The sequence below is a fragment of the Panthera leo genome, chromosome C1 (assembly GCF_018350215.1).
Source record: "Panthera leo isolate Ple1 chromosome C1, P.leo_Ple1_pat1.1, whole genome shotgun sequence".
Classification (NCBI taxonomy): Eukaryota; Metazoa; Chordata; class Mammalia; order Carnivora; family Felidae; genus Panthera; species Panthera leo.
The window spans coordinates 198,285,139-198,312,810 of NC_056686.1; the positions used below are offsets into that span (position 1 = coordinate 198,285,139).

At 37.8% G+C, this 27,672-nt stretch overlaps 1 protein-coding gene across 6 annotated transcripts in view; it reads right to left on the bottom strand.

Moving 5' to 3' along the window:
• The window catches only part of BARD1 (BRCA1 associated RING domain 1), an 83,775-nt gene that overhangs the window by 7,200 nt on the left and 48,903 nt on the right, over positions 1-27,672 (bottom strand). For all 6 annotated transcript variants that reach the window (XM_042950050.1, XM_042950048.1, XM_042950049.1 and 3 more), the window contains 3 exons: positions 15,559-15,667; positions 8,385-8,517; positions 7,758-7,850 (listed from right to left, as the gene is read on the bottom strand). In XM_042950050.1, coding sequence (XP_042805984.1) covers positions 7,758-7,850; positions 8,385-8,517; positions 15,559-15,667 — 335 coding nt within the window. The remainder of the gene's footprint in view (positions 1-7,757; positions 7,851-8,384; positions 8,518-15,558; positions 15,668-27,672) is intronic.

Below are 27,672 nucleotides of genomic sequence, written 5' to 3' on the forward strand. Positions count from 1 at the left end.
CTTCCAATTCCTAGAGCAGTTTTTTTAATCTTTTTTCTTCTTTAAGCTTTACTCTTTGTTTAAAAAAAAAAAAAAAAAAATGAAGCATCTAAGGAAATGCCAGGCATTTTCTACACAGATTTAAGGTATTGTACCTCTCTTACAATAAGTCATATAACCACTTAGTAGATGACTAAGTAGGAGGATCCATATTTTTTAAGAGATTAGCAAAAAGTATAACAAATGGCAAAAAGTGCCGACTATCCTGGGGGAGGGGGTATGGGGCGAACAATGCATTTGGCTTTGTTTTTAGTGAATCAATGATTTTACTTAATCTGATGCCTAAGTTGCTACTCTTCTCAACATTTACAAAAATTACAAATTCGTATCAATTTTCTAGTGAACCTCTTTTGAGGTAAACCAAGATTTCCTAAAAGTAAAAAAAAAAAAAAAAGAAAGAAACTTTCAGCAATTTAAAGTGAGACATTAACATCATCAATGAAATGGAAGAATCTACCAGGCAAAATATGACCTAATTAACAAGTCAAAACAATGGATGGTATTTACAAATTTTTATTTATTCAATAAAAAGTTAAGCAAACTGCAGCAAAAATTCTTAAACCCATCTTCTGTGTTAAACAAAGTATCAGAACTTTCATAACAGCCACTGACACAAAATCATCCAAAATACAATATATACTGTAATGCTTATTCTCTCTATATGTATGTCAAAATTTAAAAATAGACCACTTTCTGGGGCACATGGGTGGCTCAGTCGGTTGAGCGTCTGACTCTTGATTTCCACTCTGGTCATGATCTCGCAGTTTGTGGGTTCTAGCCCTGTGTTGGTCTCTGTGCCGATATCGAGAAGCCTGCTTGGGATTCTCTCTCTCACTCTCTCTGCCCCTTCCCTGTTTGCTATCTATCTCAAAAATAATAAACATTAAAAAAAACTTTAAAAATAGGCCACTTTCCTCCAATTAAAAGATACTTCTTAAAATTTAACCAAAAAATGTGTTATGTTTATACCATGTACTTGGCAAAGTCGTCATTATTTCATCATCCGTCACTAAAATAGTTCAGCAGAAAGAACTTATCCTTTATCCTCTCTTTTGAAGAAATAAGCAGCATATACAAGACCACTTATTAGCTTTCTCAGCTAATAATTTCCAAACTGAAATAACTAGGTAAATAAGCTATGTTATTTATGTAAACACAGATTTCTACATATGCCGGAATGATAGATACTTTATAATGTGTCCAGCCACTATCCTTATAAAAAGTTTAGATCCTTTCTTCCTTTTCACATGTTCATTGCTTTGGGATTTTGACTGAAACTACCATTTTCAGAAATATAGGAATGAAGTACCGGTTTTTTAAAACTCAGAAATTCTTTTAACCCAGATATATTCCTGACCATGTCTACTATTTCAGGTAAGCTTTCCTTTGGCCCCGATCTTATTACTTTTTTATATATGGGAAAGCAGCTCAATTCCCCAAGTGCTGCTTAACTCAAAGTCATTAACTCAGTCATTAAGGGAGCTCTGGCTACCTTAGTAAAGCCTGGAATCTTTGCATAGTAATGCAGCCTATGGATTCTGGGCTACAATGGCTTTAAGAGAAGCTTGTACTATACAGAAAAATATTCCTTCATTCTAAATCTCTAGTAACCACTCTTAACCTCCTACATCTCATAACATCACATATATCAATGAATGTGTATTTTCACAAACCGCTGGTGATGTTTGTGAATCTATACTAAGCTTAATCAGCTTTATCTTAATCTAGTTTTAGAAGGGGGAAAAAATCTAGTTTTACATCATGGAAATGGGAAGGAGTAGGAAAAAAGAGGTCCTTGAAACCACAGCTATACACAAATGATTACAGAATACAATGAAGATGGAATAAAGCTTTCACATGGAGATCTGTTAAATGTCCAGAGGGGGAAACTACCCCTCCATGAAGGGCTATAGAATCTGCTCTTTTTCTTCAAAACCTAGAGCAGTAAATAAACCCTTATTTTAAAGAACTCCTATTTTTCTGGAGCTATCCATAGCTGAAATAGCACTGAAAATTTCAGAATTAAAGATCACTCTCAGCCAACATGTAATGTCCTAAAAAAATAAACAAATAAAATACAGAATCAAACATCATTCTATGTCAAAATTAAGTCCTAATAAATACGTCATTATATCCAAAGTGGACACTTATGGAACTCAAAATATTAGTAAAATAAATATTGAAGAATTTACCCTCTGACTCTATTAAAAATGAATATCCAAATTGTACAAACAAAATAATTTATTTTTCAAATGCTTTTCAGTTGCGCTTTTTAAGCAAAGAGCCTATGATATCACTAAACTTTAGAAAAAAGGAAATCATCACAGGAAACCTTACACAACTGTGACAAAAAAATGGAAAAACAACTTATGCTCTCCCTGCAATTTCTGAAAACCTGGGTGGCCAGTACAAGAAGAAATAAGTCCCATATTACAAAATGCCACAGAAAAGAGTGGAAGGACAATGAAATGAAGGCTGAAAATATAAAATAAAAGCTCAGTGTTCCACTCAGGCCATCATCAACATCTAGACTTGGGATATCACAGGAAACACAACTGCAGATCATTAGGTTTTGTAATTCTATATAAATACCAGTTAACAACTGGCTATTTCTGGCTACTTTTTAGGCCAGTATTCTAACTACAAACATATTTATATATAAAAACAGATTTCTTCATGGGGTAGTATGCTGAATTTATTTATTTTACTTAACGTATATTGAGAAGCAGGTCAAATTCTATCTTAAAAATGTATTATAGGCTGTATCATAAAATTTTCTTAGGCAAAATATGGGTATCAATTCTAAAACCCTGTATTATTCATAATATCAAAATAATTCCCTTTTTAGAGTTGTGGTTAAAGATCAAACTCAGTCTAATATCCAAAACCTCTTCTTAATAAAATAATTTAAAAATTCGTACTTGGTATTCTTTTTTAGTCATATATTTAAAGTTTATGTATGTAGGAATTTCCTCTTTGATTGGCAGGACAATCACCATAACAAAATGTCCTTGGTAGTCTAGAGAACAGGTGTAAAAGATCTGGCATGTTAGACTACAGAAATGTACACACAGGTTCTAACTTTCCTGATAAACACTGAAGCTCTTACCTATACAATTAATCTTTGGAAAGTTGAAAAAGAAGATATACTTTCTAATTGTTATTCAAATTTGAGAAGCTAAATTTCTTCCAGAGAGCATGGATTTCACTCAACCGACACACATTGTTTTCAAAAGTGTTACAAATAGGACTCTGCCTATTAATCCACCAGTTTTCTTTTGATTGTTCCTTTGCCTGTATGCTTTCACACATTTATCTAGGGTTAAAAGTGAAGATATAATTGTTTTATGCTTTTTTAAAATGTAAACAATCCTTTTTTATAATACTTCAAATGTAACCATTATCGTACAATAACATGATTTTTTTTCAGAAACTATCTTTAAACTTTTCTTAATTCTTTCATATTTATTCCCCCTATGTCCTGCTATTACAAATAACAATGAAAATGTTATTTTCCGTATTTCTTCCGTATTTCTGGCTTAGGACAAATTCTCAGAAGTGGGGCTATTAGATCAAAAGATGTTTTTTTTTTGTTTTTTTTTTTTAATGTTTATTTATTTTTGAGAGACAGAGAGACAGAGCATGAATGAGGGAGGGGCAGACAGGGAGAGGAGGACACAAAAACCGAAGCAGGCTCCAGGCTCCGAGCTGTCAGCACAGAGAGCCCGGTGCGGGGCTCGAACTCACGAGCTGTGAGGTCATGACCTGAGCCGAAGTCAAAGGCTTACCTAACTGGACCACACAGGTGCCCCAAAAGATGTTACTTCTTTCAAAAAAATAATCCTCAGAGCATTTTTGGTGAAGGATTTCTGTAAGCATGAAGTTGCCTATCAATCTTAGTTGATAGAATGCTTTGGTATATTTACTTTTTGGTAATTAGCAAAGTTTAAATAGAACTGAACAGATTCTATTTTATTGAAGTGAATACAATTTGAAGAAACATTGTAATGGAAAAGTGTGAGTCTGTTAACCTGACTACGAGGTTATATGATGGTATAACGATTGTCTTTTAGGTTCCATCGTCCTCAACTAAAACAAAAACAAAAGCAAAAACAAAGTACCCTATGTGGTGCCTCCTCACCTCACAGACGCCAGCCCAATGTAAAATGTTGGGCACGTTCCCCCAGCAATGCCCTCTGGTGCTAAGGAATTTCAAACCTTCTCCAGCAGCAACTGTATTTAAACTGAGATGAGAGTGGGCAAGAGAGAGAGATTACTTAAGAAAAGATGACAGCCATCTGCTCTCCTCTTCACACTGAGATGAGAAATGAAAAGGCAAAAGAAATTTTTTTTTAAAGGTTAGGCTGGAGGAAATTTTGAAAGCAGGGTACTACAAGGACAGGTCAGTAAAAGAGGTTTCCCCCTTTTGAAGGCTAGGTTACATCTTTAGCACGCAGTGCCACCTTACTCACAGTCTAGAAGGGCGATAAAAATTACGTATTCATGCATCTTCTATTTTTTTCATTCTAGACATGTTTTAACAACCTTTGGACAATGATGGTTCTACGTTGCCTGTGAGGAACTGGCACCAGACCAGGGCGTAAGCCCTCAAATTTAATCTTAAGGAACTTTTCCTATCTCTATTTCCCATTTCTACGAAATAAAAACTACAAAACAGATGGCTGGTACAACAGTATCACTATGGCTTAATCTCAGAATCTTTGTTGGTATATGCATTAACTACGACACTGTAATATACTCTCACATATCACATGGGAAAAAATAAGAGATGGACCAAGTAAGACAAAACATGGTTAAACAGAAAATATCCAATAATTAAATTTAGCAGTAATTCTCTAGTGTTCGTGTGTTCAAATTTGTTTAATTTGTTAAATGAGTCAATTATCCACAGAGAAAAGTTTAGATAAAATTTCCTCTTGACGACTCTTGGGTAGTTCAGTTGTTAAGCATCTGACTTCGGCTCAGGTCATGATCTCATGGTTCATGAGTTCGAGTCTCACATTGGGAGAGCTCAAGCCCTGTTTTGGATAAGCTTGAGGCCTGCTTCAGGTGTACATGAGCCCTACTTCAGGTGAGCCCTGCTTGCTTTTTTCTTTCTCTTTCTTTCTCTTTCGCTTTCTCTTCTCTCCCTCCCGCCCTTGTGCCACTTCCCCTCAAAAAAAAAAAACAAAAAAATCCCACTTGAATCTTCTTGGTTTATGGAAAATCCCATAAAAAGATAATAGTGACATTTCTGTATAGTTAAGCCAATAAAGATTTTGTCTACCAGCAAGCTAATGGATATCTTCAAACACAAGACCTAGTTTTAATAAGTCATAAATCTTTACAATTAATTTTGAAAGCTTTGGTTCACCTCATCTTTCTTCAATGTGGATGTTTTCAGACAGTTTTGAATAGACTTGAACATTTTTAAAAATCAAACTGACACGTCTGACATTAAGATCAATGTAGTGAGAAATAAAGACTAGAAGAGAAGGTATTTGCAGTTTCTTGCCTTCTGTTGATACACCCAGTGACTATTTACAGTAACTGTCTTAAAATCAGTAAGAGATCCCATGCATCCCTTATCCCACAGAAGCACTGACACTGGAGTGTTATTCACGACTGAGAATCACCAAATGGCACACTATTGAGTCAGTTTGAGTCCATGGTGATTCTATAAAAATGACATGGCTAAGCCATTAAACTGACAAAACTTCCATTTCTTAAAGGCAGATTTTATGGAAACCAATCACGTAGCCTGTATATTTAACTAGATGCAAGTTGAACATATTCACAAGAACTAGACTTAACCGGCAATGCCTTAACATTCAAAATTTCACACGACTTCTTCATTGTTAAGACCTTATTATTATGAAAACCCACTCCTTCTGATAACCACTGGCAAAATTTCTGCAGCAGGTTCAGTAAAACAGCATCTACCATCATGGAACCATTTTAAATCAATGTTTTAAAATGACTGAAGCCCAATAAAACTTGCCACAGATTTGAAAGGTAAAAAGAGGTTCAAAAATAAGAGTAAAGCAGAAATTTTTTTTCTATGTACGTAATAACCCAGTCCAATTGCTTATTATACTTCTTAAATTGGCCATGACCAGGAGAGACCAAAGGAGAGACTAGTAACAGTTAGGGACGAGAACAGATGAGTGGCAGTGCTAGTCGTAGCCTCAGCTGGGTCTGACCTCTGGGTGGACACGGGCATCGCAAGGAGAGTGGCGGCTGCCTTTAAAAAGGACATGAATACCAACTGCTAAAGGGAAACTGTTCTACAAACCAAATTAATTTCAAACTGAGATTAAATTAATAACACAATTAAGATATTGGTAAATCAAGCATTTCTATCATAAAACCTTCAAAGCACAAAGCCATAACATAAAGTTTCTTAAAGCTAATTCTAATCCATCATTCGCTTCTTACAAAGAAAGTTTCATCTAAAATACTACTCTTTTTTAACTTTTAACTTTTAACTGAAATAATTACAGATTCATAGGAGGATGCAGAGATGTCCCATGCGCCCTTCCTCCAGTGTCCAATGTTAACACCCCACACACTACAGAAGAATCTGACACTGATACAACCTATAGGGCTTATTCTGATTTCATAGTTATACACGCACTCAGCTACATGCGTGCACACGAGTGTGTGCAGGTCTATACAATTCAATCACATGTGTAGCCCTGTGTGATGTACCCACCACTGGGGTCCAGACGCTCAGCTGCATCATCACAAGACTCCCTGGGCAACCTCTTTACAGCCATTACTCTTTTCTAAAAAATTAGTTAACACAAAAGGTATACACATTGTCCTACTTCAGCCATCGTATCAAAAGTAGATACTTCAGCTACTGAAGAATAGGAAGTAACTCCATATGAGCTTTCTTTCTGTCTGAAGTCCTAAGTGAATCCAAGGTCAGGAAAAGCAAACAAGTGAGAGCAGGGGAGGTAGAAGGCAGCTCTGCAGGTGGTGGTGCTGGACCAACCAGAAGCAGGTAAGAGTTTGGATAATGTCTGGTGCAATCGCCCCAAATCAGGGAGTACAAGGCAGTCTAACTCCTAACAGCTTCCTAGAATATACTGGATCACTAAGAAAGCATACACAGTTTTTAGAAATCATAAGGCAAAAGCAACAAATTATTTCACGTCATGGTAGTATATTTAAAATGTGTTTAAGTTACATATATTGTTGGATTGCTGGAAGCTTAAAACCCATTTACTCTTTATTAAAATAGTTCCTATTGTGAAAAAGAAGACTTTAAAAAAGACTAAAAAATTCTGTGGACACTCATCAAGAACATCTAAACAATACCACCAACATAGGAAGGAAGCTTTTTCAAACTGCAGCGACTAACCAGAGGTAAGAAAAATTAGCGTTAAGTTCCTTGAATAATTATTGGCAGTAGTACACCATAAAAAATGAAATTAATTGGGGTGCCCGGGTGGCTCAGTCAGTTGAGCATCCGACTTCAGCTCAGGTCATGATCTCACAGCTCGTGAGTTCGAGCCCCGCATCGGGCTCTGTGCTGACAGCTCAGAGCCTGGAGCCTGCTTCTGCTTCTGTGTCTCCCTCTCTCTCTGCCCCTAACCCACTCACATTCTGTCTCTCTCTCAAAAATAAATAAACATTAAAAAAAAATTTTTTTTTTAAATGAAATTAATCTACTCAATTCATTTTGTAGTTCTCCCAAATCTAATACTTACATTCAAATTTTAAGATCCAACATCCATTGAGAATCCCAAGCATACATTTTAGGGTACTTTGAACTGTATCTCCAGGAACAATGACATGAGTTACTAGAATACAAAAAAAGAAGTAACAGAAACAAATATATACCAAAAAAATTCTTCAATGATTATAACTAGTCTGTGCTTCATAATCTGAATTTTCTTCAAAAGCAACCATTTGTATACTTAGATATAAGACTTTTTAAACTAAGTATCACTCTCCATCCTGACCAACAACATGAAAAACCAGATCATAAACCATGTATCTTAAAGCCACATTAACATATATTTTTCTTTTATTTTCAAATTGTAATTAAAGAATTAAAGTATTACATTGCACACAATTTATTTGTCATTAGCAAACACATAAGTTTGCCCTTCTGACACACTGTTCTGTCCTAAAATATGTGCAAAGCTTTAAACTTTACATTTCCTGACTAAATTAGGTCTGTAAAAACATTTTAGATTATAAGATTCAAAGTATACTGCCATTCCCCAATGATTAAAACATATAATTGATGAGGGGAATTCTACAAATAAAATAGGATTGCCTATTTAAAATTTTTTTCAGACAAAAATAAGTAAGTATATAAAAATCCTCACCTGTATTGTCGAATTCAGCACATTTTTTAGCCTTAAGAATCACTGCAAGCTCACTGAGCATTTTTTGCTGTTCTGAAGAAAGCCCGCTGCCTATAAGCACGAGAGGTCCATCCCTACGCTGACCAGTGTTTGTCTATTAATGAAAGGGGAGATACCACAGTGTTAAAATCATTTAAAAACTAAAGAAACCTATTAACTTTCACTTGATAGAAGTTTGAATCTCAGTATTTATCTTCCTCTATCTAGTAATTCCCCATAATTTCCATCGAATTGTGGCTCAGAACCTAATGCTCAATGCATTTGAATAATTTATAGTCCTTCCTCCCCACCTCACCCCAGAATAATATGCTAAATAGTAATGTAAACGCAGGGCATCTTGTTTCCTTGATTCTAAACTGGATCTCTCCAGAATTTTATAACTTCATTCTGTCACCAGTAAGCCTTTCTTAAAAAAATTATTTATAATCTCTGCACCCAACGTGAGGCTCGAACTCACGACCCTGAGATCAAGAGTTGCATATTCTACCGACTAAGCCAGTGAGGAGTTCCACCTTCTTTTCTTAAGTAACCCAAAACACCCACTTAAAATTATTAATTCCCTATCTCCCCTCCACTAACTTATTCTACTAAAGTTAAACTTGGTTTGGTCTTTTTTTTTTTTTTTTAATTTTGAGAGAGTGTGTGCAAGCAGGGGAGGGGCACAGAGAGGGGGACAGAGAATCCAAAGCAGGCTCTGCACTGCAAGCATGAAGCCTGATGCCAGGCACAAACTCACAAACCATGAGATCATGACCTGGGCTGAAACCAAAAGTCAGGGGCTTAACCGACTAAGCCACCCAAGGCACCCCTGGTCTTTTCATTTTAAACTGAGATTATGTAAAAAAATCAAAGAACACTAGAGGCGCCTGGGTGGTTCAGTCAGTTAAGCGTCCGACTTCGGCTCAGGTCATGATCTCGCTGTTTGTGAGTTCGAGCCCCACGTCAGGCTCTGTATTGACAGCTCAGAGCCTGGAGTCTGCTTCAGAGTCTGTGTCTCTCCATTTCTCAGCCCCTTGCCTCCTCATGCTCTGTATCTCCCTATCTCTCAATAATAATTAATGTTAAAAAAAATAAAAAATAAATCAAAGAACAGTAAAGCGTCTAACAACACTGAGCTCAAAAACAGAAAACAAATTCTTTTTTTTTTTTTAATTTTTTTAAATGTTTATTTCTGAGAGAGAGAGAGACAGAGGATGAGTGGGGGAGGGGCAGACAGAGCGGGGGACACAATCCGAAGCAGGCTCCAGGCTCCGAGCTGTCAGCACAGAGCCCGCCGCGGGGCTCAAACTCACAGACCACGAGATCATGACCTGAGCCGAAGTTGGACGCTCAACCGACTGAGCCACCCAGGTGTCCCAAGAAAACAAATTCTTAACATCAAAACAGTTACCTATCAAAACCAAGACAATTAAAACAGACAAGAAAATACAGAAGATAGACTAGATCCACCAACAGTAATACCTCAATGCAGCTATGAAAAAGAATTGCTCTAACAAAGACCAATATTTTCAGTTGTACAGAAAGAAGTAGAACTTCCAGGAGACAAAAACAACAAGTATAAAGAGAAAACACCAATGGATAGCATCAAGTGAAAGATTCAAAGAAACAATGAGCTAATGTCTTCAACAGCAGCCAAGAGAATTTAACAAATGGAATTGGAGTGAGTCAGCCAAAAGCTACCTGATAAAAGACAAGCAATGTCCCGGCAAAGAAGAAAACAAAAAGTAAATCAGCACTATTGTGTTAAAGAATAAAAAGCCAAACACAGTACTGTAATTTTCAAATACAAGACAGAAGGCCCTCCAACGTGTGTGACTTTGTATGCATGGGATTTTGGGGTTCTCAAAAGCTCTGAAGAACAAAGTGAAACAGTATGGTCTGATCACCAGTGCAGTTCAACAACTAGATTAGAGAAAGTTAGTGTTTAAATATTCACATATCAATGTAGTGATAATTCATAGTCTAATGCCGTACCCTATAACACTAAGTTGTTACCTACATCTATAAACAGATCGATTCTAATCATTCATTCGCTCAAAATATATTCAATGAAATTCTGCCATGTATTAAGTAAGTACATACACAACATTTTAAAAAAATTTCTATGAAAGGTTTTTCTAATGGCGATATTCAGCACTTGAGTCTTGAAACTTGAAAACTATTTGAAAACTAAAGTTGATGTCCAGTTTCCTGGGGCGCCTGGGTGGCTCAGTCAGTTGGGCATCCAACTTCAGCTCAGTTCATGATCTCATGGTCTGTGGGTTCGAGCCCCGCGTTGGGATCTGTGCTGACAGCTTGGAGCCTAGAGCCTGCTTCGGATTCTGTGTCTCCCTCTCACTCTGCCCCTCCCCGACTTGCACTCTGTCCTCTCTCTCTCAAAATAAATAAACATTTTTTAAAAAATTAAAGAAAAAAAAAAAAAGTTCCGTTTCCTAAGTGCACCTGGGTGGCTCAGTTGGTTAAACGTGTCACTCTTGATTTCTGCTCAGGTCATGATCTCATATTCATGAGACTGAGTCCCACATTGCTGAGCATGTAGGCTGCTTAAGAGTCTCTCTCCCTCTTGCTCTGCTTCTCCCTGACTCGCATACACATGCTCGCTCTCTTTCTCAAAAAAATGTTGTTTCCTGAATTATTCATCTGAGGTTCAAGTTGCAAAGGTCTGACTGGACATGCTATACACATCACACACATATTGACATCACATTTCTGTATATGTTATCTTTCCTATTCACTAAGTTATAAGGTGCTTTTACCATGTCTAACCTAAACACTGTAAACATTCCCTAAGATGAAAATAGTGTAGTGCACTTGATGGATCATTCAATTACTAAATAATAGTAAAAAATAGTGATTCAATAATTGTCAGTTATACAAATATGTGCCATAAAAATAGCTCTAAATGGAACACGTTACTTTCCAGTTTATGTAACTCCACTTCAGCTAAATGAGTTCTCTGTACAAAATACAAGAGTGAAAAGATATCAATTCTATATATATAGCATATGATACTATCTCCATCAGCCTGAGAAGAGCACCAAAGTGGGTCAAGCATTTTCCTATCATCGTTTGTAAGTCTGAACAAAAAATAGAAAACGACACTAATTTCTCATAGTTAAGGAATACTATTAACAACAACAACAACAACAACAACAACATAAAGCAAACAGCCACCAAAGCCACACAACTGTTGGGGGCAGGAGCTGTGGGTGAGGAGGCACGTGGTTTGAATAAGCAGAGGTTATTCACCATGAGGTTCAAAAGATGTTCAGAACACATCCAAGGGTTCAATACCCTGATTTTATAGATATTAGTTGCTATGTACATGGCATTAAACTCTTATGAAAATTTTTCTTAAATTCTTAATTAATGTTTATAAAAAATAGGGTTTGAAATTATGAAAAGAAAAAGGATAAAAATGCTACTCAAAAGGAGCATGGGCAGAGAAGTAACAAAATGAACACAGCAACAGCCTTTTAAGTCACTAGAGATAGCTTCTCAGATTTCAAACAATGCCTTCCAACAACCATGAAACAAAAATTCTAGATTGGAAGTAAAGACACTCAAACCCCACACACTTATCACCCAATTCCTTCCACATGATGCTCTTCCTGAAGCAGCTCCCAGGACTTGGAAATCACAAATCTGAAGGAATTCAGACTCAGCTATTAAGCACTTGTCCTGGTTTTAGGAGCAAGCATGTATCAGGGAGGGCCCTCTAGTACTCTCTCATGCATTTAACATACATTTATTGAGAGCACCTACTATTTGCCAGACACTGTTCTCAGTACTGGGGTTGCTACATTAACAAAAGAGGCAAGTCCTTGACCTCATGCAGGTTATAGTCTAACTGGAAGGGAGGGTAGAAACCCAATAAAATAAAAATGTATTTTGTCAAATGATCAGTGGTAAGGGAAAATAAAGCAGGGTTGGGAGGATACAAAGCCCTGGGAGGCTGCTACTTGAGAAACAGTAGTACAGAACCCTCTTGGATAGGACGACACCCGAGTGGGATTTAAAGGGAGTGATGCAGAGTGCCACATCTATGTCCAGTTCCCTACAATTGTCCCTGTCAGAGAAAACAGCTGGTGCTGAGGACTTGAAATGGGAGCATGCTGGTGGATTCTAGAAACAGTGAGGCGGTGCAACGTGGCTGAAAAATGATGAGTGAAAGGGGGTCTGGCAGCAGCTGAGGGAAGACAGATTCCAGAAGGACACAACCCTTTCACCTTAGGACTTACCATATAACCATTATCTTTTCCTTCACCAGAAATCTACCATGAAGATAGTAATAATGATACTGTGAGGCCGTGTCCATGAGACATGCAGAAGGTACAGGCTTCTTACACTTTATAAAAACACAGCAGTAACTGGGTAGAACTGAGGGGGGGTAAACAACTTCCTCTTTTCTGAGGACATCGCCATGTTCACACTCCAAGACCACCGTAAAGGTATCTTTGTTTTTGACACATTTGATGTAATTCTTCTCCAGCTTTTCATAAAAGGAACATTGGCAAATGACAACTCAGTCATGCTATGTTCTGCCAGTAGAGTTCAAGTCCAAATGAATAAATACATGCCAATTTACACCTATTAAGTATGGTGGAACTGAATGAGTACTGACCTAAGATTTAAGAAATTCAAGTTCTCACTAGTCCATTCAAAAAAACCCTACTTTCTTTCTTCCGTTTTTTTTAATGGCTCGTTAACCATGAGCAAATCATACTAGGTTTCAGCTTTCTTCTTTGTAAACTAGTAAATTTCTACTAGTAAAGTAGAAAGATTTCTACTTTCTCCTGCAGTTCATTATGAAAACCACCTTGGTGCACACTTGCAGGGCTGACGTCCAGGAGAAGGCAGGAGATAAACAGTTGTCAGAGCACAAAGGTAACCAGCCTGCGACAGCAGCTATGACCACATCTTTGACCTGAACTCATCCCTTTCTCTCCTCTTCCCCTATCTGAGCAGCTGAGTGCACCCACCACACCCCTCTCTTGAAAAACCCTCTTCTTCTCTCCCTGCCCACATCACACCACCATTTCCCATCAGAGTTCTGTTTACCACACAGCCTCCTAACCAGGTTTTGGTCTTGGCCCACTCTCAGCTGTCCTCTGCGGTCCCAATACACTGAAAATGCACAAGAGTGCCCTGTTGCGTAGTAATGTCTAAACTCCTCCTGGGGGGAGCCAAAGCCTTTTACATTCTGATCTCAACTTCACTCTTGACCTCTGGTTCTTCTCTGATAATATACCTTGTGCTCCTCTCACACTAACTAGTTTCTCAGATTTCAAAGATTCTTTATGCTTCCTTGTCTATGAGTTCTGTTTCCTCAGATTTGGACTGCCATCCCCACTTTGTATACCTGACTGCAGTGCGGCAATGCTCACTTCCTCCACGCTAACAGAATCCCATTTTTCCAGATATCCACTCTTCAAGAACCTTCCCTGCCTCCAACCATGAAGTATGTCAACACGAACCGCGTGACCAGTTCTGACCAGTAAGACATAAGGGGAAGTCCAGTGGAAGGATTCTAGGAAGGGTTTTAGTCCTTCTTTTAATGGTGGACACAGTCACATGTGCAGTTGTGGCTATCACCCTATAACCACTGGAGGGAGATTGGTGAGGACAAAGCCACCAACCTGAGGATGGCAAAGCAGAAAGACAAAGAATTTGGGTCTCTAGCGCAGCCATTTAATTGCTGAACTCACCCAAGAAAGCTATTCTAAATTGGGATTACCTTTATATAAAAGAATATACTGCCTTTAGGCATTTGAGTAAATGTTTTGTTATCTGCAGCCAACAGCATTCTACTAGATACCTTGCTAAAACTTTTACCTTTAAAAGTTTACAAGCTTTCTTGTTACCTTCTCTGTGAAGCTCTTCTGATCCCTTGTGGAATCAGCTTCTTCCTTCTCTGTGGATCTCCTGTACATTTTTATGGCTTCTATTATAAATTCATTACAGTATGTAATGAACTCTTTTTATATCTATATTCACCATTAAACTGTAAATTCCTATGGAATAAGCATTCTTTTCACTTTCTCTAGCTTGTAGCTCTTTCCTGAACTACAGACTCACGTGCCTGTTCAAGATCTCCACTTGCTGCCTTAGAGACATAAAATTGGTCAAGAGAATTATTGATTTCCTTCCCCCACAGCAGGAAACGGCCCCACCATCTACTACCCCTTTGCTAGTCATATTAATTCTACTTTATCCACACTTCACATATAATCCATCAGAAAGTATGGTACCATTAACTCAAAAATAGACACTCAACTTCATACTTCTCGTAATTTCCACTATTACCTTAACCCAGGAGGTCATGATAGCTCATCCTGTCACAATGAAACAGTCCTCAGTGATCTCCCTGCCTCCACTCTTGCCCCACCTCAGTCTCTTTATTACAAAGTAGCCAGAGTGAACTTCCTAAAACATAAACCAAATCATGTCATTCCCTTGCTTTAAATCCTTTCAGCGGTTTCCAGTACTCTTAGACACTGACTAGTCACCGTCAAGTAGGACCTTCTCTCTAACCTTCAAATATGCCACACTCATCCACTAAGGGACCCTGTACACTTGCTTGGAACACCTGTCCTCCAGATGTTCACCTGGATACCTCCTCCTCCTTATTCAGGTTTCAAATCAAACATCAGTTCTCTAAAGGCCCTCCAATGACTCCAGCTAATGCAGTGCCTTTTCTGGAGCCCTCAAGCTCCACTCAATTATACTCTACAAAATCTTCAAACCACACAATTTAAGTTCCTGAAATTATTTCATTTACATTAGTTTACATATTTACAGAGTGTCTCTGTAAGAGACATCTGTCTTACAGACATCTCTGTCTTACAGACATCTATATTAGAATGTGAGTTCCTTGAGAATAAGAGTTCTATCTGTCACACTGATTGCAGTATGAATGCTCCCTAAAATATATATGGGAGTCAATAAATATTTGTTGATGGATTTATTCTGATTATAATAGTCTTTGAACTCACAGTAGCTAATACAAAGAAAATGTTCAATAATTTTTTGGTGATTGAAAGCAATTTGCTAACTGGAAATTTATGTATTATGTTCCTTCCATAATCAATTTCAATAAAAGACCTAAATTTCCCAAAGCCTAATCCATACTTACTACTGAGCAATGGCGAGTTGACGATGATTCATTCTCCTCTGGTAGCAGCAATAGTGACTTCATATTTTCACCGTCTGCATAATCCACAGGCCGCAAACCAAATATGTTCCTGGTAAAGTAAGTGCAGATGGGTTTAAGTAAATAGAATGTGTGACTTGATATTTAACTAAATGGATGCACCAGGGGATAGATTTTTTCAACTTCCTTAATAATACACAACTTTTATACTAAAATAAATGACTCAGAATTCATACAAAGCATAAGAATCAAGTATCACAAGCTGTTGAATTCAATGGAAAAAAACATGTGAAATTTCAATTTGATATCAGACCATTCTAGGGAGTATTTTTAATTGGATATATTGTTACTTACACATGAATTTTTTCACAACTCTGTATTCTTCTGTATTCAAATTCACATTTTTAACATAGCTTTATAATCATTAATCACCAAGGGTAGAATGCTTTCAAATGCAAATAAAAATAATTTACCATACTTATTATAGTCTCTGTATTCTATGTCAACAAATACAGAAATTAGATAAATACATAGGACAAGCATTCAGATCCACTAGAAAGAAAACCGTGCCACATGACAAACAAATGAATAAAGTAGTGGACAGGGCACTTTTAAAATTAATTTTAATATGTATGTACATTATATAGTAATCACAGCCATCAGGAAAACCAACTGTGGTTTAGGGAATAAGTTGATGCAGACTTCTCAGCATGTGCTAATTCATAAGTCACTGAATATTACACTGGAAGGGAATTCAGAGACCTGTAGAAATCTGTTATTTCATAGATAAGAAAACAAAAAGGTTCCAATGACTTAACTAAGGTTGTGTTTTTCCTTGTTTATTCCAATAATATTCAATACTGCCCATCATTCATTTTTTATTTATAAGTAAATTGGTAAAACTGTACAACTTTTGTCTACTATTCCACTTCCTTACACATGGTTTCAAAATAATTTTAATATATTGTATTATGATAAAAAGTTTTCTAAAATGATAGAGTTAAGATGGTGGAGAAGTAGAGGGGACCCTGGGCTTTCCTTGCCCCTCAAACACAGCTGCTTTGAAGTCAGAGTACTTGGAACACCCAGGAAATTGATCTGCAGAGTGGCAAAGGACCTTCACAGCTGTAGGGAGACAGCTTGGCAAGTACGAGGTGCATGGATGTGAATCAGCAGAGAGAAAAACAGCTTAGCTGTGGAGGAAAAGGGAACCTTTCCATGAAGAGACAGAACAGAGAGGTGTTGAGATAGTGCAGCATTGAGACAGCACAAGAAGAAAACCTCCCTGGCCCATGGACAGGGGAACGAGAAGTACTGAGGTCTCAGTTCTTTTTTGCAAACAGCTGATGGAGCTCAAACTCTGAGGTTGTGGAAGTGCACAACTCTCTTTGGAGCAGAACTGTGGAGCATGCTCCTGGAGAGAAGGGACGAGGTCCTGGAGTGCATAGTGTCGTGTAGTGATCTTTGGGATACACTGGGAGGGAACAGTCCCCTTCCTGGAGTACTTTTGGAAGGGGGTTTACTGCCTCCCTAAGGACAAAAGACCTTGCAGGTGCCAGCCAAGGGTCTTTCTTCAGCAGAGAGGCTCTGCTCTGGAGGAGGAAGGGAGTGAGTCTGAGTGATGCCAGGTCCTTTAAGACTTTGGGTTTTGAATCCCAGCTGTGCGCCAAAGAAAAAACACAGGAGAGTTATGATGCAGGGCAATTTGACTGCCCTAGCTATTCTGGGAGGAAACAATCAACAAAACTAAAAGGCAACCGACGGAATGGAAGAAGATATTTGCTAATGACATATCAGATAAAGGGTTAGTATCCAAAATCTATAAAGAACTTATCAAATTCAACACTCAAAAAACAGATAATCCAGTGAAGAAATGGGCAGATGACACGAACAGACATTTTTCCAAAGAAGACATTCGGATGACTAACAAACACATGTAAAGATGTTCAACATCACTCATCATCAGAGAAATACAAATTAAAACCACAATGAGATACCATCTCACACCTATCAGAATGGCTGAAATAACTCAGGAAACAGATGTTGGCAAGGGTGTGGAGAAAGGGGAACCCTCTTGCACTGCTGGTGGGAAAGCAAACTGGTGCAGCAGCTCTAGAAAACAGTATGGAGGTTCCTCAAAAAATTAAAAATAGAACTATCCTACGGCCCAGCAATTGCACTAGTAGGTATTTATCCAAAGGATACAAAAATGCTGATTTGAACGGGCACATGCACCCCAATGTTTACAGCAGTGCTATCAATAGCCAAATTATGGAAAGAGCCCAAATGTTCATTGACTGATAAATGGATAAAGAAGATGTGGAATATATATATAATGGAATACTACTCAGTGATCAAAAAGAATGAAATCTTGGGGTGCCAGGGTGGCTCAGTCAGTTAAGTGTCTGACTTCGGCTCAGGTCATGATCTCACGGTTCATGAGTTCAAGCCCCACATCAGGCTCTGGGCTGATGGCTCAGAGCCTGAAATCTGCTTCAGATTCTGTCTCTCCCTCTCTCTCTGCTCCTCCCTCACTAATGTACTGCCTCTCTCTCTCTCTCTCTCTCTCTCTCAAAAATAAATTAAAAACAAAAAACATTAACAAAAAAGAATGAAATTTTGCCATTTGCAACAACATGGATCGAACTAGAGTGTATTATGCTATGTAAAGTCAGAGAAAGGTAAATATTATATGATTTCATTCATATGTGGAATTTAAGAAACATAACAGATGAACATAGGGGAAGGGAAGGAAAATCAAGATAAAAACGGAAAGGGAGGCAAACCATATGAAACTTAAATACAGAGAACAAATTGAGGAGAGGTGGGTGGGGGGATGGGCTAAATGCGTGATTGGCATTAAGGAGAGCACTTGGGATGAGCACTGGGTGATATATGGAAGTGATGAATCACTGGGCTCTATTCCTGAAACCCATAAACACTGCATGTTAACTAACTTGAATTTAAAATAAATAAATTTTTAAAAATAAATTAAAAAAAAAAGTAATATGCCAACATAAAAAAAAGTTTTCTTTTTAAAAACAAAATTTAATATTTATTTATTTTTGAGAGACAGAGAGAGACAGAGCACAAGTGGGAGAGGGGCAAGAGAGACACACACAGAATCCGAAGCAGGCTCCAGGTTCTGAGCTGTCAGCACAGAGCCCGACACAGGGCTTGAACCCACGAACTGTGAGATCATGACCTGAGCCGAAGCTGGACACCCAACTGACTGGGCCACCCAGGAGCCCCCCAGAAAAGTGTCCTAAAATGAGCATTTCTTTTATAAGACTTCATAGTTTTTAAGATTATGGTATGTCCATGTAATGGCCGTTAAAGTGAGCCATGAAAATGCAATGTGTTCAACTAGATATAAAATGGCGAACATGGTACAATACCAGCTTTTAAAATTGCACTGAATGTATAGAGAAAGATCTGGAAGGAAACAGAGTGGAAGGAAGAGGGAGGAGGAAGCTGTCAACTCAGATGCTGCATGAAGGGCACATAAATGAGGGACAAAAGCACCAGTTTGGAGACAAGGTCATTAATGACCAAGGGGAAAGATGTTTTGATGGCATAGCAGGAAAAGAAAGCTAGTGATCAAGAAAAGAAATGAACCACAGCAAACATTTCTCTAATCACTGTTACTTATCACTATCAGGTTCAGTCACTCTTTCTTTTTGGATTAGCACTGGTAAATATGGATAAATTTGTACTCTCAGATTTCCCTTTAGGCCTAGGTTCAATAACTTGTAACCTTCCTCTGACAACAGTCTTTCTCTACAAGAACTGCATTGTGTTTTGGCTCTCTGATTTACAACAAAGTGACAAGTCATTGTGCTACATTTGGGGTCTTTCCAAATTCCCATACACTTAGAGCAATCTCAGTTTATTTCAAAAGGCAATTAATTTCATCCACTATACTTGATACTTCTCAGTTTCATTCTCTTAAAATACTGTGCTCACATACCAAATAAACAATCTCCTCACACATATATTCTGTAAGTATGACAATCAAAAAACAGAAATCTGAGATAATGAATCCATTATTCTGGGTCTTAAACCACCAAGTGCAAAAATGAATAAACAACAAAAAACCACGTCACACTATAGGCCATCAAAAAAATCACTGTACACAAAAAGACTTTTTTAACAACTGAAAATTTCACACTTCACAGACATAAAAGGTAAGAGCCCAATCAAGTGTACTTTAATAAGTAGTAACTATAGCATAGTTGTTTTTACACAGGTATGAATAAAAGTCCATTACGACAACACAGAATAATATTAATGAAAGTACTTCTCAAAGCACCACCATCAGCTTGTGGGCTTCAAACAAAAAGTAACCAGTAAAACAATTGTCTGCACAAGTAAGATGCTTGTACTGAAGTTTTCCTTCATAAATGACAGGCAGGATTCTAATTTACATTTAGAGTCCTTACTACACAAAGCTTACTATCTCATATGGTCTTTAAACATGCACTTGGATTATGGACAGCTTCTGCTTATACACAGTTCACTAAACCCTGAGCCCTCCTGTATTGCTAATGAACTGGAGAATGGCACATACAAATGCTACAGATTGAAAGATAATCAGTTAAGCCTCAGTCCTGCATCACAGGAGACAGAGCCTATTAAATCCTGTCATGTTTCGCCTTTGTCGTGGACTACTGAAATCTGAAATTAGAGACAAGTTTTTATACGGCACCTTCAAAAAACCAGAGCAAGAGGAGACAGCATAGGTAAGATTTCTCCTTTATCACATGGGTACGAGAAAGTCACACCTTTTTCCCCATAATGATATATTTGAATGGACTAACATTTTCTTTACAGACTTAGTGTAAAAAAAATCAGTTTAAAATGTACATAATTGCAGGGCACCTAGGTGGCTCCGTCAGTTAAGCATCCATCCAACTCTTGGTTTCAGCTCAGGCAGTGATCTCATGGTTTGGGAGATCAAGCCCTAAGTTGGGCTATGTGCTGACAGCGCAGAGCCTGCTTGGGATTCTCTCTCTCCCTGTCTCTCTCTTCCCCTACTTTGCTCGCGCTATCTCAAAAAAGAACAAACATTAAAGAAAATAAATAAATAAATAAATAAATAAATAAATAAATAAATAAAATTTGAAAAAAAGGTAATACTTGAAGAAAAGTGACACGTCACACGTACAGGAGACTATCACTGTGACTGATTATTAATTGAAGACAGAATAACTCTCCTCACTAGGATTCTTTTTGATCACTAAGACTGATGAGAAGTAAGTTCTTACTAAAGAGTTGAACTGCTGTGTTTAACTATTCAGCTTCACCCCAAAGGCAACAGTTCAGGTCACAGCATTAACCCTTTCATGTCCTTTCTGTCCAAGAATATGGTGGAAACTGCCCACGACTATTCCCAAGAGAAGTCTCACCACTTTTAAAAGGGGAGAAGGAGAGATGGGCAAATTTAGACTTCCATTTGCATACACAGATCATTCAGTCCCAGATACTCATGCAAAAAGGCATTTTTACTAATACTAAACCTATCATGCATGACAGGCTACCAAGACAGTCCATGAATGAAATCCTTTATGAATCCTATAAAATTACAAACACATAGATTTTAATTTTTCAAGTCACTTGGCTTGCTGTGAAGCAGGAAACAGCACAGAAATTCAAAACAGCAACATTTATTTTTTAAGCTGTAAAACATAAATTATCTGTCATAGGAGATTAATTTTTTAAAAAATTAACTAGGGCAATGGGACAATTAATAGGTCCAATGGTCCATATAATATTTTCTAATTACGAATTCTACATGCTTGCAAGGGAAACTATGCTAATGGCAGACCATGTGCCAAATCCTAAACTTTATATATCTCTTAAAAAAAAAAAAAAAATGCTATTCTCCATACAGTCAAAATAGTTCTGATGGGATGTAAGAGCTTTGTTTTAGGTTCACATTGGATGCACTGAAGGCAGTAGGGAAGATAGATAGATAGTTTTGACCAGTCACCAATATAAATATTCACAGACAAAGAAGAAGCATAGAAGATATGAAACTTTTTACCTGAGGTTAAAACAGAAGTAATTTTCCCTCTTGGGTAATGGACTCTTATTTTAGTACATAAGAGGTAACTTCTCATGCAAAACAGAAGTAAAATCGGAGTTAAATGAATTAATATTATATTTAAATGTAAAATGTATTTTTAAAAGTGGCAAAGTTCACATAGCAAAAGGCCAAAGCAAATAAGAAAGTATTGTAAGTAAATTGTGATTTAAAAAACAGTAAAGTATTAGAATAACATTAAGTCTAAACAAAAGATAAAGTTTGAAGTAGATATATATGACCATCTAGTATACACATATTCCCTCCATTATCATAAAGACTTAGGGCCCCAAAACCTTACAGTAGGAAGTTCACAGCTGAGGATCACAGCTTCCATGAGAAAATACAGGACTAGAAGACTTCACTGGTGAACTTTTAAAAGTCCCTGGATTTTTTAAATTAAACAATGAAGACAGTAGATAAAGAATATCAATGATAGTACTATACGTAGTTAATTCCTAGTTACCAAGTCTTACCTTATAAGGTTTCAAGATTTCTTCCACCAGTATTCAACAAATTGCTTTTAAATTCATTTAGCTTTGTGATAAACCATATTCCATTCTTTCTTTTCTCATACCTGGCCTTCCATAAATATTCAATTCCTAATTATATTTCTGAGTTGTTGACTCTTTCCACCGCCTGGGCTATAAAAAGACTGTTATTTTCACATGTTATAAGCAATACTAAAAAAAAATGGTTCTTGAGCCTTCTCTCCAAAATTTTAAGTTACATGGTCTTTCTGGTTAATTTTTTTTTTTTAATGTTTGTTTATTTTTGAGAGAGACAGTGTGAGTAAGGGAGGGGCAGAAAGAGAGGGAGACACAGAAGCTGAAGCAGGCTCCAGGCTCTGAGCTGTCAGCACAGAGCCCAACACAGGGCTCGAACTCGCAAACTGTGAGATCATGACCTGAGCCGAAGTCAGATGCTTAACTGACTGAGCCACCCAGGCACGCCAAGTCACATGGTCTTAGCACCATTTATGACAACTTAATAGCAGAACATATCCGAATACAGAACTTTCTAACATGGATCCCTTAGTCCTCATATACAAGCTTTGCTACATTCCAAAGACATCCAAAAATACCCTTAGTCTGAGGCTGGATTTTGTCTCAGGTTTTCTTCTCCCTCCCAAGACTAAATTATAAAAATCTTTACTCTTCTCTACAAGTTTGCTTTACACCCAATTGAAATAATTCAAGTTAAATTCCTACAGTAGCAGAAAAGGTATAAAATCAATCAAAATATGTCAAATGTCGAGTAAAAAGAATCTATGTTTGGTGTCAAGGACATAAGTCATCTATTAAACATGCTTTCAATAGGAACTATATTAACCACCAATTCCTTGTGTCTATACTACAGTGCAAATCAGTGGACCCAAGGCTGGCTTACATGCCTCCTTAGCTTAAAGGGCCCTGAAGTATGTGGAAATAAAGATAGTATTTTTTAACATTCAGTACTCAAGAACGATCACAGCATTTGACTAAATCATATAAAGGCAGATCCAAACCTTTATGGGTTTGCGATACTCTGCTATACATATAAGAAATATAATAAATACAGTATTTCCTCACAGACCCTGTCTCACTGGTATGCCCTATGCAAAGCATCAGTAAGATGATCTTCATGGGCATCCTCCTAAAAATCAGTCTCAGATAAAACTGAAAAATAAGTAAACTTTATTTTTATAGCATACAGGGAATATATAAAGATAAATTTAAAGGGCATCTGGGTGGCTCAGTTGTTAAGCATCTGACTCTTGATTTTGGCTCAGGTCATGATCTTGCCATTTGTGGGTTCAAGCCACATGTCAGGCTCCTTGCTTACAGTGCAGAGCCCGCTTAGGATTCTCTCTCTCTCCCTCTACCTCTGCCCCTCTCCTACTGGCACTCTCTCTCTCTCTCTCAAAATAAATAAACATTAAAAAAATAAAATATAAAATATATGTAAAGATAAAGTAATGAGACAACAAAAAGTCCATCTTCACTCTAGTTCCTGTACTCTACTATCAATACGTTACTATTTCAGAGTGGCAACTACTAGTAACAAAACTGGAGAGATTTTCAAATATTATATACTATACAAATTATCAAAATAGATAATGATGTGCCGAATGGAGGAAGAGCTTATTTCTGTAAGATACTCCACGCGTGTTCCAGAGACCAGAGAAGGCAGAAAGCATCCTTGAGTATCTTTCTAGGAAGTGGAAGAGAAGAGGCTGGTAAAATGGAGGAGTAAGAGGACCCTAAGATCACCCTGCCCCACGGATACAACTAGATAACACTCATATCAGTGTGAATAACCCAGAAAACAACCCAAACCTTGGCAGAACAAACCCCACAATGAGAGAGAAGAGTAGAGGTCACACTGAAGAAGGTAGGAAGGGCATACAAGTGGTAGGAAGCTAATTGGACCACAGCCTCCCTGGGAGGGAGGGAGCCACAGGCACAGAGAAGGACTATCATGGGAGCCTACACAGGTAAGACAAATCCCCAAAACATTTGGCTTTGAAAGTGAAAGAAGCTTCACAGTTCTTACAACCAGCAGGACTTAAAGCCTGAAATTTGAATACTCTCCCTCTGGGAGACCCCAGAGGGCATTAGGAAGTAGAATTCAGGCCTTAAAGAAAGTTCAACATACAGCCTGGGGAGATGCAGCAGCATCTTGCAGCAGCAGTTTGGAAACACCTGGGGGATATGGGAGAGTTATTTACTCATCTCAGAGCAAGGGGTAGGTTTTGCAGGGAGACTACACCGAGAACATTTCCCTCCCCTGTTGCCAGGCATGAACACACAGCCACCTGTGGGCAACGGTGCAGCGCCAACATTTATTAACTTGTCTGTAGCAAGCCCTGCTCCCGCCAGTCGAGCCGGCCTCAGTTCCAGCGCTGTGGGTCCCCTCCCCCAGAAGACCCGTGCAAGCCTTGCTAATACCACATCTCCCTACCTGCATACTTCACAGGGCCTTGGTCGTGGTAGTGGTAGAGGGCCCTCATGGAATATCACGCATCCTGTTAAAACTGTGCACCCCACCCTTGCCAGGGACCCAACACTGGCCACAACTGGCAAAGAGAACCACTGCAGATGACTAGATTGAAGGAAAAAGCAGTCAAGACACAATAAACGGGCTCACACAACACACACAGGAGACACCCATGAAGTGCCATGTTCTGGTGAACACGGGACACTGCACTGCAAGACACTACAGGACCTCTTCTTCATAAGGCCATCACTTCACAAGGCAGGAGACTTGGCTGACTTTCCTAACACACAGAAACAGACACAGAGAAGGACACCTGGGTGGTTCAGATGGTTAAGCATCCAACTTTGGCTCAGGTCATGATCTCACAGTTCATGGGTTCGAGCCCAATGCTTTGGATTCTGTCTCTCTCTCTCTGTCCTTTCCCCACTCACACTCTGTCTCTGTCTCCCTCTCTCAAAAATAAACATTAAAAAAAAAAAAAAAAGAAAGAAACAGAGACAAAATGATGAAACAGAGGAATATGTCTCAAATGAAAGAACAGGACAAAATCACAGCAAGAAAGCTCAATAAAATGGAGATAAAAAAAAATGCCTAAATGCCTAATAAAGAATTTAAAGTAATGATAATAAAGACATTCACTGGACTTGAGGAAAAGGTGGAGGACATCAGTGAGACCCTTAAAAAGAGCCAGAGAAGAAGAATAAAATAAATGAAATAAAAATTAAAAATAAAGTACACAGAATAAATAGTAAGCTACAGGAAGCAGAAAAATGAATTAGTGACTGAGAGTACAGAGTAATGGAAAGTAATCAAGTGACCAGAGGCGAGAAAAAAATTATACAAATTGAAAACAGACTAAAAGAACTCAGGGACTCCATCAAGTGTAATATAATGCAAATATTAGAGAGACCCTAGAAGAAGAAAAAAGAGAAAAAATGAGGCAGAAAATTTAATTGAAGAAATAACTGCTAAAAACTTTCCTAATCTGGGGAAGTAAAAAGATATCTAGATCCAGGAGGCACAGAGATTCCTACAACAAAATCAAGCCAGGAAGGTCCACACCAAGGTACATAGTAACTAAAACAGCAAAAAGTAATGATAAAGACAGAATTTGAAAAGCAGCAAGAGAAAAGAAGATAGTTACACATAAGAAACCCCATACAACTATCAGCGGAGTTTTCAGCAGAAACTTCGCAGGTCAGAAGGGAATGGCATGATATATGCACAGTGCTGAAAGGAAAAATCTGCAGCCAAGAATACTCTACACAGCAAGGCTATTATTCAGAATAGGAGGGGGAAAAAAAAGTTTCCTAGACAAATAAAAGCTAAAGGAATACATAACCATTAAACCAGCCCTGCAAGAAACATTAAATGGAACTAAGTGGGAAGAAAAGACCATAAGTAAGGGTAAGAAAAGTAGGAAGCACAAAAGCAGTAAAAATATGCATGTCTATAAAAGTCAAGGGATTCACAAAATAAAAGGATGTAAAGTATGACACCATATACCTAAAACATGGGGCAAGATAAGTAGAGAATAGATTCAGACTTAAACGACTATCAATTTAATATAGACTGCTATATGCAGAAGACATTATATACAAAACTAATGGTAACCACAAATCAAAAACCAGTGACATGCAAAAAATAAAAACAAAGGTGTCCAAATGTATCACTAAAGAAAGACAGAAAACTGTGAGAAGAGAGCAAGAAAAGATCAGAGAATTATAAAAACAACAGCAAAATAAGTAACAAAATGGCAATAATACATACCTAGCTATAATTACTTCGAAAGCAAATGGACTAAACATTCAAATCAAAAGACACAGGATGACATGATGGCAAGGCTAAAGAAACAAGAGCCATCCATATGCTGACTACAAGAGATTCACTTCAGACCTAAAGACACATGCAGATAGAAAGTGAGAGAATGAAGAAACATTTATCATGCAAATGGATGTCAACAGAAAGCCTAGGTAGCAATACTTACATAGGACAAAACAGACTTTAAAACAAAGACTGTAACACAAGACAAAGAACACTATATAATTAGTAAGAGGACAATCCAACAAGAAGACAGAACAAATATAGGGGCACCTGGGTGGCTCAGTCGGTTGAGCGTCCGACTTTGGCTCAGGTTATGATCTCACAGTTCGTGGGTTCAAGCCCGCATCAGGCTCTGTGCTGACCACTTGCTCAGAGCCTGGAGCCTGCTTCAGATTTTGTGTCCCCCCCTCTCTCTGCCCCTCCCCTGCTCATGCTTTGTCTCACTCTGTATCTCAAAAATAAACAAATGTAAAGAAAAAAAATTTTTTTTAAAAGATAGAATATAAATATTTATGCATTCAACATGGGAGTACATAAAACAGTTAATAACAAACATAAAGGAAACAATCAATAGTGATACAATAGTAGGGGACTTTAATACCCCACTTACATAAATTGACCCATATCAAAAGAGAAAATCAACAAGAAAACAGGGGCCTTGAATGACATACTGGTCAGATGGATTTAACACATATATTCAAAATATTCCATCCAAAAACAGCAGAATACACATTTCTTTCAAGTGCACACAGAACATTGTCCCAAATAGATCACACAGGTCACAATACAAGTCTCAACAAATTAAAAAAGATCAAAGTCATACCATGCATCTTTTCAGACAGTAACACAATGAAACTAAAAATCAACCACAAGAAAAAATCTGGAAAGAGCACAAATATAAGGAGATTAAATAACATGCTACTAAACAATGACTGGGAATCAAAGAAGAAATCAAAGAAGAAAGCAAAAAATGCATGGAGACAAACGACAATGAAAACACAATGGTCTGAGGACCTGGGTGGCTCAGTCGGTTGAGCATCTGACTTCAACTCAGGTCATAATCTCACAGTTAAATCTGAGTCCCACAATGGGCTCACTGCTGTCAGCACAGAGCCCCCTTCAGATCCTCTGTCCCCCTCTCTCCCTTTCTGTCCCTCCCTCACTTGGGCTCTTCCAAAAATAAGTAAACATTTAAAAAAAAACAAAAC